Here is a 13,551-nt window from a genome sequence, read left to right on the forward strand (position 1 = left end):
CTAGGGTTTGTGCTGTAGTGGCGCCGGCGGCGGATAAGGTTGTGGAGGCGAGCGGCGAAATGTGACGGGGGCTGTATATATGGCACGGGAAGGGCTGGGTTGCGGCGTTGGCGCGAGTCCCGACATACGAAAGCGCGAGCAGACGCTTACAACAGGCGACTTTGATTTAATTTTGTATGCCAGCGTGAATGCATGCGGCCTTACATATCGGTCCCATGCGTCAGCACCGGCAAAGTAACGGTCAAAGGCTTTGACTAGACGTCAAGGCACTGTTTGGCCTTTTGTGAGGCCCGGGCGAGTGAAAGAGGGCAAAAGTGAGCAAAGTTAGATGGGCTAGAAAAAACTGAGCACAACTAAAAAAGAAGGGACACAGAAATAGAAATCGCTAATACAAACTCATGAAGCAGAATTGCTACTCTTTTTCGAAAGGAAAGAAAGACTATTGGCACTGTAGCCAAGCAAAACAAAATGTCGCACTCATAAGTTGATTTTAAACTACCATATGATCCATTAGTTAGGAAATCAAAGTGGGCTGCAAAGCATCGTGATCGTCATCGGAAAGCAGAAGCTATAACCAGGCTGCCTGAGACTGATTATATGACCCCGTGCCCGCCAAGCCTAATTTACTCAGTCATGCGTTGCGTGTACCGTGTGAGGATAATGAACTAAAACCGCGCTTTCTCCTTCACAGGATGACGTTTGACGCCTACTTTCTAGATTGGAGATTAGGCGACACATTTAACATCCAATTAAGCGCCCGTCACATCTCCCTTTTCGGCAAAAAAGTTAGGGTACTGGCAATTAAACATCTCTTTAAGTAAATTAACTGAAGTGTGCAAATGCAACACACACTCACAAAGTGGCCACATCACTCACTCTCTCGATGCTCCCCACGCCGATTCCTCTTTACTCCATCGAGCGTTGACAGATGGGATTATCCGCTGAAAAGGGCGCACAGAGATTAGCCGGAAGCTCTCTCTTGGCCGTGGCCGTGAGGTGAGGCGTGATCCCCACCCAAACTGATTAGATCTTGGATCTAATCAGCCCCACCACGGATGGACCCGATCAATCCTCAAGGACCAACCTGCCCGAATCGATCCGTTTCGGAAAGGTCGCCCGTCTAATGGTAGGTGGCTCACGATGGTGTCCCGGCGTTGCCTGCCTGCCTGCGGCTGGTAGCATCCCCTTCCCCCACGTTCCATACGGAAAAGCTCGGCTTCATTGCTACTGCTCTGTATATCTCGGCGAACGAACCCGCGGCCGGCCGGGGTACCGGATCAAGATCCGTTCTAATAAAGCCGCCCATAATTGCGGCGAATTATGCAGCAATCGGGTATGGGGTTGCCAATAAAGACCAAGCAGTGGTACTGCGCCCGCCCAGAGAGGTACGTACGAGCACGATCTTTTGGTGCTCGAGTTAACATGGCATGTTGCCACGGAACCTTCTCTGCGTCGCAGCATCGTCCTGGTGCATGAGATGGATGCGAGGCCTATGTTATGTTACGTGGAGGCATCGCCACATGACGGAGAGGTGCGCGGTCGGTTGCCAGAGAGAGACGAGAGAGAGATCAGCTGCGCTGTGCTTGTTGCGAGAGGAGAGGGCCTGCCACCATTAAAGAAAGGGAGGAGGAGGAGATGGCCTAGTCGTGGCCCCCCTCGACGCGGCTGTCTCTTGCGGGCGGCCACGATCCCAACAGGGAGCGGGTCCAAACCGAGTCATTTTCTCCCTCCAACCTCCACAGGATCCGCGGCGAAATTCTTTCTTCTTTCCTGTCCGCGGACAGGGCGATGCTGCAAGTGCAACAGCCCACCAGCCGTTCTCCGGCCGCGTATTTCTCCGCTCGATCATCCTATTCCTAGCTGCTGCCCTGCCCGCGCGCGACAATGCCGGCGTCGCCGCCCTCCCGGTCCCCGGAGATCACCAGCGTTTGCTCTGACTCCGACTCCGAGGAGCCGTCGCCTGTGATCACCAACAGCGGCGGCGGCGGCGGGTTCGTGGTGCAGCTGGTGTCGAGGGACGTCTCGGACGGGCTCCTGGGCAAGTTCGCGGACACCAGCGAGTTCGACTTCGACTACGGGAGGAGCGGGCTCTGGTCGCCGCTGGTGCTGCGGCCTGAGGTCCTGCTCCTCGCCCAGGCGTCGGCGTCGTCGGCCCGGCGCCGGCAGCGGCGGTGGCGGTGGCGGAAGCGGAGGAAGGTGAGCACCGGTTGACGGCCAAACCTTGCATTTCGTGCATGTGATTTGCAATGGGGCAGGCATGGATTTACTTGTCTCTTCTTCCGGTGCAGATGCTCTGCCGCTGCTTCTGACGCGACGTTCGCTTTGGATGCTTCGTCCGAGAAGCAACTGTAGTTCCTCCATGGTTTGCTCTGCAGACCGCTGTACATCCGCATGTAGCATACGATGATGATCGAAGACCAACCAGTAGCAAGAGAGCATGTAAATACGTACGTGGTTACTCTGCACTGTGCACTGCTTTGTGGTTGGTGATGATCCCGGGAAGCACCCCAGGTGCGCTGTAATTGCTACAGGATTCTTCTGATGATTGTACTCTTGGTTGGTAATGTTCCACGCGATGTTTGTTCATGTGCTCTACCTATACCTACTGATTTGAGACCAAATCCATGGGCCATGGCCGTGCCTCGTTGTACTGGTGGAGGAAAGTAAGGTGGACCTTATTATCGATCATGTGCAGCGCGCAACAAAAGTTTCATCTTTTTTTTCTTTTGAGACAGAAAAGTTTCATCTTTGAATAGAGCCGAAAGGAATAATGCATTGTGGGTATGCCCTAAGCATGTTTATTATATATATATAGGGAAGGGAGGTGACTGACAGCACATTGACATGATCGTCTCTACAACTAATTAATTCAGCTGCAAGACAGACAAATTAGATCGTCCTTCATTCCTTGGTGGGTGCTATAATATTGAATAAATCTCCTATTAGCCTAAAGAAGCAGCTAATGCTTTCAAACAACAGCCACCAAGAAATGGAGCACTGGGTTATGCCGACACAGGAGCAGCTTTATAAAACACAGTACGGAAACCTCATTTGATCACGACAGTAAAATCACAGGCTACAGGATCGCCAATTTAGGAGTACACACAACAAGGTCGAATCGTAAAACAAAGGCGGCACGGGCGCGGCCAACAGAATTTAAAAGGAATAGCTGCTATTACTCCCTCCGTTTCATATTACTCGTCACAGAAATGGATGTTTCTGGAACTAAAATACATCTAGATACATCCATACCTGCGACAAGTAATTCGGAACGGAGGGAGTAGAATCAACCATGATAGTACTTACTAAATAGTGCGGTGGCCCCACTTATCAAACAAACCTTACACAGCCTAACCCAGTTCAAAATGTGGCCAGCAGACAACATATATCAAAACCCAGAAGACAGACCACATATACTCCCTCCGTCCGAAAAAGCTAGTCCCTCAAATGGATATATGTAGCACCAAGTTGGTGCTAGATACATCCATTTAAGGGACAAGCTTGGGACAAGTTTTTCCGGACGGAGGGAGTATAAAGTAAAATGGGAACAAAGTAATACCAAAGTCAGAGACTCCCAACATTTTACATAGTGAAAGGCAGACTTTATTTGACTTGATCAACTTGCCACAATCATAGCTTAAGATCAAATTTCTCCCAAGAAAACTAACTATTCTTATACTACCTCAGAAAAGATGTTACCTATATTCATTTACCCAAGGTTTTTTGTATTAAATTTCCATATGGACAGTAAATAATCCACTGTGAGAACACACTATTCATATCAAATATTATCTTTTCTTTTACTAAACTGGGTGATGAATTGCCCCTTGTATGGTTTGAGGAATGAAATGAGTTGCCCAATTACCACCTCCCAACTTCACAAGCATAGGCCTAGTATAAAATGAAGGATTAGCTTATCCCTCAAATCAAACAGCACATAAATACAGCAGGAGCACTTGCAACCCCACCTATTTGAGGTGAATATGACATGATAAATAGCAATTAACAAAGACAGAACAAAAAGCTAAAAATATCCCAGGATTACTCAAAGGGGCCAATGAAGCAGAGATAGAACTTTGATGGGTCATAAAGTGGCCCGTTTATTCTTCTCAAATTATATTTAATGAACCTGGGGAAAATGACCAGAACCCGGTGTTCTCTACTGATGATACATTGAGTGGCTAGCTAGATACATCTAAATCCACGTCGAGAACTTTTTACCATTGTAAAATCCACATCGAATACACAATGACATAAAATAAGGAAGATGATGTTTTCTTATAAGGAAGAGGACCTAGGTTACAGAACGAATCAAAAGAACTTCTAACAATTCATGTTTGGTAGCCTCACTGTGTTAAAACTTTGCTCTGTTTTTTTTAGCATCAAAACTTTGCTCTGTTTACTTGTGCAACTTGCATCAAACATGATAGCTCATTTACAAAAGGAACAAACATGGCAATGATCGCTTAAAAAAAGGTGCTGAACTGTAAAAATGAAAATAAATACTCCCTCTGTAAACTAATATAAGAGTGTTTAGATCACTAGTTTAGTATTCTAAACACTCTTATATTAGTTTACGGAGGGAGTAGAAGAGTATGAAGGAGTCTGAAATGAGCACAATTAGAATCCAGTATGATACTAAGCAGAGTGATGCCACATCATTACCAGGAGAAACCAACAAACCTTTACCCAACCTAACCTAACACAAAAATAAGAACATGCCATCACCGAGTCTATCAGTGTTCACATAGAACCCGCCATAAGAGATAAATACAGACCTCTTATAGAGGATTACAAGATCATCTGAGTTAATTAAATTCCTAGATATGACATAAAATGGCACAAAAGACCCACAAAATTGAAATGAGTAGTTCTTTGTTCTGTGTGAAAGACATACTTCATTCAGAAATAGAGCATTGATCTTCTTGCTGCAAGCATAGCTTCATATCAAACTTATGCAAGGTCCCAAACTCAAGCTCAATTCCCTCAAATAAAATTATCTCAGGCCAAAACTTAACCTAATCATTTTACTTAAGGAAATTTAATTAAGTGCAAGTTGAAAGAATTCTCTATCAAAAGCTACCTATTTGCATCTCATATTATTTTTTATTTCACTGAACTATTTGAACCCCTTTTAGTTAGTCCGTCCATATTTTCTTATCTTTGAAGTCTACCATCATCCCTGCCATCCCCAGTTTTCCAGATGAATATGACAAGGTAAATGATAGTGAAACAACTTTGAAAATTACAGAACGGACCACCTAATAATACAATCATTATCAAAACCAAGCTCAAAATACTACTTGTTCATCAAGTCACACAGAAAGTGAGACAATCATTCATATAACTACTTGTTCGCTGATTCATTCATCACATTCTGATGTTTACATATTCTTATCTACTTACTGATCACAACACCAACTAATTTTAAAAATAAACATGTACACTTGTGTACAAATTAACGCATAAGTTCTTGATAATGGTCTTAAAGCACAATTACCATCCAGAATTACTGGTCACAACACCAACTAATTTTAGAAATAAACATGTACACTTGTGTACAAATTAACACATACGTTCTTATTTTTATCTATCCCATATATCAAAAGACGGTTATCTATAAATAGGTTAAATAATTACAAAGAAAAACAATCATCTAATTCTAGAACATCTGCACACAGAATTACTTAGAGAAAGGGTCAACGAAGGCTCAAACAGAAATCAGATATACCTTTGGACACACACTACTAGATCTTTTACAGACTCACATAAGATGCCCCAAACATTCTAAAATGATATCCTAATAAGGTCCAGGGAAGCTAAGATGGAATTTTGATGGGCTAAAAACTGGCTCATTTCTAATTTAGCGTAATCTGTTCGAATAATCTGATGACAGTCAAAATCACCAAAGCATTCTTCTCTGACAAAATGAAAAACTAGACAGAAATAGCCACACAAGTAAAAGCTACATTGACTCAATGAGTTCATCTGTTTAGCATTGTGATGGTTATTCAAAGAAAAAAAAGGACGCTGAACAAGACAATGACTTCCAAATATAGACAGTTCATAAGGATTAGTTAATGAGGTGTTAATTGAACAATGCTGAAACAGAGATGGGGCAATAGTGACTTCATATACAAACAATGGAAGGTCACCCATAAAGTGAGCACTTAGGAAGTAGGAATTTTCAAATACAGGTCCAAATTTTGGAGTTAAGAATAACATTTTTGTGGATGAACCAGTATAGGCCATTCTATAATAATTCAAATGAAAATTATAGGTTCCACTTTGTAAAGAGAGGAATAACGCATTTTAAAAGTTACAATAAAGAAAATGGCTACCATCGTTTGTCGTGAGTCGTGACACATGGGATGGTACTTTTCTGTTTGGTGGTCACTGTGACGGCACCGAGTAATATTGCCCTTAAATTTATATATGGCAAACTAATTGGTGAAAACTTGCTATGGATGCATTCTAAATGGCACCTGGCAATAACCATCCCTCCGCAATATTATTCCACATCTCAACTTTCATCCATCGAAACAAAGCATGAAAGGCCAGGAGTCACGAGGTCATTAGGATAACAGGAGCACTACAACAACGGTCATGATCGCTACGAAGTCACAGATTCACAGTTTCCTCAACATACTAGGCAGCAGATAAGCATCCATCTCGGCAGGAATGACTAGAGAACAATAAACCAATACCATCTCGGCCAGATTCGGTTCGTACAAAGGACAGGCCCATCGTCAGCGCCACTTATTGCTTGAACGTGTAGGGCTGGGGCAGCGACATGGGACCCCGGCCGTCGTCGTCGCCGTCGAGCAGCCTCTGCACCCGCTTCTTGGCGCAGTGCTGCCGGTCGAAGTGCCTCACCTGGCGAAGGAAACCGAAACCAATTGTTATTAGGAGAAGCAAGCAGAGACGCGAATCATGGAGGGATTGGCGGCTGGCTGCGAGGCGGATGGGGATTAGAATAGTTACCCAGGAGGGGCGGCAGCTGCTGACGTACTGGGCGCGGGACTTCTTGCAATCGGCGGGGAAGAGGAGCCCCATGGTGGCGATCTCGGTGGGCTTCTTGTCCGCGTGCTTCTCCACGCACGCGTAGAAGGCGTCTCGGGCCTTGGGGTGGAGAATCGAAGGGCTTGCGTCAGCAATGGAGAGGAGACGAAGCGGGGGGGGGGGGGGGGGGGGGGGGGGGCGGGCTAGCGGGAGCGGAGATAGGGTTCGGGATTACCTTGTAGCAGGACTCGCGGCCCTTGGAGAGGACGTCGGCCATGATGGTTCCGGCGTCGCAGTGATCGGCGTCGGGGGCGGAGGACATCGTCGGCCGTGGTAGGGGTGGGGAATTTGTTTGCGGAGGTTCCCTTGGGGCAGGGGAAAGGCACTGGGTGGGCCGGCGCAGGCCGCTGGGACGTGTAGGAATCACCTACTGGCGACGACTAGCGGCCCGGCCCATTACGCCGGGACGTGTAGGTTCTCATAGTTTCGGTTTTCTTCCGGTTTTCTTTTTCTTTTTCCGTTTTCTTTCGTTTTTTCTATGGTTTTAATTTATTTTCCACCGGCTCCTTTGGTTTTTTTTTATTTTACTTTCGTATTCTTTATTTTCTTATAAGGTTTTTCGTTATTCTTTCTTGCAACATTATACTTTGTTTTTTTGTTTCTTTCTTTGTTTTCTTTGGGTATTCCTTTTGTTTCTTTATTATCGGTTCTTACCGTTTTAGTTTTTCTCAAACCATGTCTACTTTTTTCCCTAAAGGAAAACACATGTCTACTTTTTTGTCAGTGCACAATGTACATTTTTAGAGCACATGTGCAATACTTTTTTATACAAATTGAGATTTTTCAAATACATGATCTATTTTTTAATACATGTTTTGAAAAAAAATGAATACACGGTAACATTTTCAGAATACACGTATATTTTGTTCTGCTCGGTTTTGGGTGTTATAAAGGCTTTAGGAGTTTCATGGGAGCGGAGATAGGGTTTGGGATTACCTTGTAGCAGGACTCGTGGCTCTTGGAGAGGACGTCGGCCATGATGGTTCCGGCGTCACAGTGATCGGCGTCGGGGGCGGAGGACATCTTCGACCGTGGTAGGGGTGGGGATTTTGTTTGTGGACGTTTCCTTGGGGCAGGGGAAAGGCACTGGGTGGGCCGGCGCAGGCCGCCGGAACATGTAGGAATCACCTACTGGCGACGACTAGCGGCCCGGCCCATTACGCCGGGACGTGTAGGTTCTCATAGTTTCGGTTTTCTTTTTTCTTTTTCCGTTTTCTTTCGTTTTTTCTATGGTTTTAATTTATTTTCCACCGGCTCCTTTGGTTTTTATTTTATTTTACTTTCGTCTTCTTTATTTTCTTATAAGGTTTTTCGTTATTCTTTCTTGCAACATTATACTTTGTTTTTTTGTTTCTTTCTTTGTTTTCTTTGGGTATTCCTTTTGTTTCTTTATCTGTTCTTACCGTTTTAGTTTTTCTCAAATCATGTCTACTTTTTTCCCTAAAAGAAAACACATGTCTACTTTTTTGTCAGTGCACAATGTACATTTTTAGAGCACATGTGCAATATTTTTTTATACAAATTGAGATTTTTCAAATACATGATATATTTTTTAATACATGTTTTGAAAAAAGTTGAATACACGGTAACGTCTTCAGAATACACGTTGTATATTTTGTTCTACTCGGTTTGGGGTGTTATAAAGGCTTTAGGAGTTCCATGGGAGCGGTAGGGTTCGGGATTACCTTGTAGCAGGACTCTCGGCCCTTGGAGAGGACGTCGGCCATGATAGTTCCGGCGTCACAGTGATCGGCGTCGGGGGTGGAGGACATCTTCGACCATGATAGGGGTGGGGATTTTGTTTGTGGACGTTCCCTTGGGGCAGGGGAAAGGCACTGGGTGGGCCGGCGCAGGCCGGCGGGACGTGTTGGAGTCGCCTACTGGCGATGACTAGCGGCCCGGCCCATTGGCCGGGACGTGTAGTTTCGCATAGTTTCGGTTTTCTTTTTCTTTTTTCCGTTTTGTTTTATTTTTTCTATGGTTTTATTTGTTTTTCCACCGGTTCCTTTGGTTTTTATTTTATTCTACTTTCGTCTTCTGTTTTTTCTTACAAGGTTTTTCGTTATTCTTTCTTGCAACATTATACTTTGCTTTTTTTTCTTTCTTTGTTTTCTTTGGGTATTCCTTTTGTTTCTTTATCGGTTCTTACCGTTTTAGTTTTTCTCAAACCATGTCTACTTTTTTCCCTAAAAGAAAACACATGTCTACTTTTTTGTCAGTGCACAATGTACATTTTTAGAGCACACGTGCAATATTTTTTTATACAAATCGAGATTTTTCAAATACATGATATATTTTTTAATACATGTTCTGAAAAAAATCGAATACACGGTAACGTTTTCAGAATACACGTTGTATATTTTGTTCTGCTCGGTTTGGGGTGTTATAAAGGCTTTAGGAGTTCCATGGAAAGAATTTCAATTTCGTTGCTCGTTCCATTCAAATTATTAGGTGCTTCTTGAATAGTTGGATATGATGCTTTTGGATAAGTAGGAGCATACCATTGATTTTTTTATTTCGATTAGGATTATAGTTTTTGTGAGCAATAAAGTTAAGGTTATTAATATCGACATTGATAATGGAGTTTACATTTACTCCCTCCGTCTCAGTTTACAAGTCCTGTGCGTATATCTAGGTTGTCAATTGTATCACCCTAATATAAATTATATAACAAAAAAATTATACCATTTGAAAATAGAACATCTGAAGTTTATATTGATATATTTTTTGTAATATATGACTTATATTAGGTTGGTCAAATTAACAACGACCTAAGAGTACGCGCACGCCCTGTAAACTGTGAGAGAGGTAGTACCTATTCTTTACCACTTATGGTGGTGATTAATTCATCGATCGGCGATCAACTCCTCATTTTTCTCTTCGCAAATAGAATTAGTCTTTATTGTGGGCAGGGTTCTCTTGGATGTCAAGTAATTTCTTAGCCTTCGCAATCGGCCTTCCCATTATGATTTCTCCTACAGCTGTATCAAGCATGATTTTTTACATGGTATTAAGTGCATTATAAATATATGAGGAATTAGCCATTCTTCTATACCATGGTTGGGGAAATTTCTCATAGCCTCCTTCATGTGGTCCCATGCAAGTGTTGGTGGCTTACGTTCTTCCTGCTTAAAACATGTGATCTGAGATCGAAGTTGCATAATTTTTGCATGGGACAAAACTTAGATTAAGACATGCTACAACATATAGTCCATGCAGTTATAATTCCTCTACGCAAAGCTAGAAGCCATTTTGTTTAATTTTTCTCTGAAAAAGAAAGGAAACAAACTCAACTTCAAAATGTTTGGTTCATAGTCTTCGATACGTATCATACAACACAGTTTAGTAAATGTGTATAGATGCATGTCGGCTATACCTCATTTATCCCCCAAGTCACTGCAGAGCCCCCAGTGGGCAAGATATGGCAGCCGCCATACCTTGATTCTGGGGATTTTTTTATACATATGTATGTGTTGTCTATCGTCTCATTCCCTCGTTCAAGTTTTTTCTCGTTCAAGTGTAGAGAGAAAAAGGCCGCTGGCACACAGGCACGCCACACACACAAGTTGGGCCGGCACGCAGGCACACATAAGTTGGGCCTGCTGGCACACACAGAAGCGGTCGAACTCGTCGATTCCATCGAGCGCCAACCCACACGCGCGCGCAAGCGACGAACCCTAGCGCGGTGACGGCGGCTGGTCAGGTCGCGATCCAGGCGGGCAACTGGCGACGGGATAGGCTACGGCGGCAGCGGGCTTGGGGCTTAAAGGGCGGCGGCAGTAAGCTCCAGCGACGGCAGCAAGGTGGCATTTGATGAGCTATGTCCTAAAAATGCCAAAATGACTTCCGCAACAATTCAAAAAGTCCTTGTCATGGCTGATCATTTTTTTAGTGTGGACTCCTTCTATGCTGCTATAGATTCCATCACCATAGAGTTTAATCATCAAAGGCATGTCATGTTTCCTACTGTTTATCACCTCATTGAGTTGGAATTGCTACTACCGATAGTGACGACAACAATTGAAAGGGTCTTCTCATCAATGATAATCATCCAGACTGAGTTGCGCATCAAGATGACAGATGGTTGGCTTAATGACTTAATGGTTTGTTATATTGAGCGAGAGATCTTCAAAAGAACTGATATTGGTAAAATTAAGGAAGATTTCCAGAATGAGCGTAAGCCATTGCCATTGCTTGGGATCTTCTAGACGCCATTGAAAGCTTCATTATTGGTATGTTTTAGGTTGTTTTCCTATTGAAACATGCCTATATTTCCATTGTATTTGGTTTTTTTTGTAATGTGTATTGAATCGTTCGATTTGCATCAAAAGAATTCTTTTCTTAAGACTTCGCCACACCTTAATTTTTTTCGTCCTCCGCCTCTGCCCCAAGTAATTGCTTTCCGCTAACCCCTTCTATCACTATTGTTCAGAATAGTGTTTCATGCAAGGCCTTAGAATGAGAAGAAGACAAAAGACAACTCCGTTGCAGTTGGACACATACAAATAACGTCAAAACGTGCAAAGTGTTGGAAATATGGCCTAGAAGTAATAATGTTGTATTATTTATTTATTATATTTCCATGTTTATAATTAAATTTTTATATTTCATGCTACAACTGCTATGATCTTGAATATGTGATTTGGTGGAAAACTAATATGCACGTGTGAACTGATAAACGATAAAGAATAGGTTCCTAGTATTGCCTCTAAGACTGACTCAAGTGTTGTTGGTGATCATATTTTCCGAATTTTAGGATACCGTTAAGTATAATGATAGTCCTAAAACAACACTAAGAATAAAAATTACAACCAGGTCCATGGACCACCTAGTGACGACTACAAGCACTGAAGCGAGCCGAAGGTGCGTCGTCATCATCGCCCCTCCCTCACCAGAGGTGAGCAAAACTTATTATAGTAGACATTCGAAAAATCGTCGTGCTAAGGTCCCAAAGGACTAGCGTAACAAAGCAGCAACCATCGCTAATGAAAAGAGTTGTAGATTGAAAAGATCAAACCTGTAACCACAAAGACAAACAAAAAAGAATCCAAATAGATCTAGCGGAGACCAGTAGCGACCAAAATCCCGCGAGACGCAACGGACACACACCTCCACATATTCTCCTCCATGCTCTTTCACAAGCTTAGACAAAAGAAACCCAAGAAGATAATGAAGTCTATCACAAATAGCTAGTTCATCGGCTGCCTCATTTTGTTCCATGAGATTGGTTTATAGGCTAAGGCTAACTTTATCATGGGCGGGTGTGAAAAATTTTGTGCCTTTTCAATCTTTTTTTTTCAATTTGTAATTTGTAATAGCTGACCACATTGAGTTGCGCAAACGGGCACCTCATGATTTAGCTTGAGAGCAGAGGAAAGATCAGAAGGTGTCTACGTTTGAAATATGAGATAAAAATTCAATGATGAAGAGCATTACAAATCTGAACTTTCGAAGCATTTATACAAATTAGATAATGCCTCGCGCGTTGCTGCGATACTTAGAAGAATTTCAGTTGAATCGGTGTGTCAACATATTGATTCGAATTGATGAGCTTGACTTTTAAATCTAGCACAAAGTAACATATTGTTTGCTTTGTAGCTGCAGGTGAGGGCACGAACTATAAGTTAGATATTAAACTACTATCAATCCGGCCTGCATGGTAATATTTCTTGTGTGCATTAGAATGATAGGTATGCACAAATAATATTTATGTTTACCCCCAATTTTGGCAAAAAATAAAAATTAAAAATCGAGTAAGATTTATATGAGAGAGAGAGCGCAAACATATAGACTGAATGCATGTGGAACAGTGATGAAAAGATAAGTAAGTAATTATCTTGATGGAGAGAAACTAAGATTTATTTTTGAAAGAGAGCACACCTTCACATGGGAAAGAGGAAATCAACTTGTACGTACCCACGCACCACATCCAGAAGATCCGAGGATAGTAATACCCAAACAACATTGAGTACATGGACCATCAGTATCCAGGTTGCTTAATCAGATCTAACCAAGGTCTTACGAATGATCAACCTGTAGCAAGAGTAGCTTACCTGCTCTAGATTTGCAAATTCAGATCAAAGCTCCAATCTGGGCAGTCTCTAGCTAACTTCAGAGATAACGTAAGGATCTACACACACAAAATCCAACATCGTAATGGTATATATAATGCAAGCTTAATCAAGTAATCGTATGGCGTTGGATTGATACTTAGCGTTGGTGAAGTTCTAGAGGACAATTATATTCATGAGCAACCACATGGAGGTAAATCTCTCCATACCGACGGGGTGGACAACGCATGAAGCAGATGAAGTGGGGACCTGGAACATCAGAGGTAGATTGGAAAGTGGAAAAGTCAATAGCTGGGGAGGAAAGAAGAAGTGAACAAACAGAATAAAATAAACGAAAAATAAAGGTCCCACCGAGACTTGAACTCGGGTTACTGGATTCAGAGTCCAATGTCCTAACCACTAGACCATGGGACCTTCG

General features: G+C 42.8%; 2 protein-coding genes and 1 non-coding gene across 3 annotated transcripts; 1 reads left to right on the forward strand and 2 right to left on the reverse strand.

Moving 5' to 3' along the window:
- The first annotated feature begins 1,031 nt into the window (after nucleotides 1-1,031).
- Nucleotides 1,032-2,586, forward strand: LOC125520689 (uncharacterized). Its single transcript, XM_048685653.2, has 2 exons — nucleotides 1,032-2,196; nucleotides 2,289-2,586. Exons 1-2 carry the CDS (start codon nucleotides 1,885-1,887, stop codon nucleotides 2,307-2,309), a joined length of 333 nt encoding a protein of 110 aa, XP_048541610.1. The 5' UTR covers nucleotides 1,032-1,884; the 3' UTR covers nucleotides 2,310-2,586.
- A 3,893-nt stretch (nucleotides 2,587-6,479) lies between these two features.
- On the reverse strand, nucleotides 6,480-7,397 carry LOC125520687 (Cytochrome c oxidase, subunit Vib family protein). The gene is made up of 3 exons (XM_048685652.2): nucleotides 7,238-7,397; nucleotides 6,985-7,122; nucleotides 6,480-6,876 (listed from the first exon to the last, which is right to left on the reverse strand). The coding sequence occupies exons 1-3, from the start codon at nucleotides 7,322-7,324 to the stop codon at nucleotides 6,760-6,762; spliced, it is 342 nt and encodes a 113-aa protein (XP_048541609.1). The 5' UTR covers nucleotides 7,325-7,397; the 3' UTR covers nucleotides 6,480-6,759.
- A 6,078-nt stretch (nucleotides 7,398-13,475) lies between these two features.
- TRNAQ-CUG (transfer RNA glutamine (anticodon CUG)) lies at nucleotides 13,476-13,547 on the reverse strand. The gene has a single exon. It is a non-coding gene; the product is annotated as a tRNA-Gln (tRNA).
- Nucleotides 13,548-13,551: the final 4 nt, after the last annotated feature.

This window comes from Triticum urartu, chromosome 7A, assembly GCF_056163025.1.
Source record: "Triticum urartu cultivar PI428250 chromosome 7A, HENAU_Tu73, whole genome shotgun sequence".
NCBI classification, from domain to species: Eukaryota; Viridiplantae; Streptophyta; class Magnoliopsida; order Poales; family Poaceae; genus Triticum; species Triticum urartu.

Bases quoted from the DNA above. Each gene is read 5' to 3' on its own strand.
- LOC125520687 (XM_048685652.2), bottom strand. From the start codon at position 7,324: ATGTCCTCCGCCCCCGACGCCGATCACTGCGACGCCGGAACCATCATG. The intron at 7,123-7,237 runs GTAATCCCGAAC...CTCCACCCCAAG, and splicing joins GCCGCGAGTCCTGCTACAAG to GCCCGAGACGCCTTCTACGC. The intron at 6,877-6,984 runs GTAACTATTCTA...TTCCTTCGCCAG, and splicing joins GCAGCTGCCGCCCCTCCTGG to GTGAGGCACTTCGACCGGCA.
- LOC125520689 (XM_048685653.2), top strand. From the start codon at position 1,885: ATGCCGGCGTCGCCGCCCTCCCGGTCCCCGGAGATCACCAGCGTTTGC. The intron at 2,197-2,288 runs GTGAGCACCGGT...CTTCCGGTGCAG, and splicing joins GGTGGCGGAAGCGGAGGAAG to ATGCTCTGCCGCTGCTTCTG.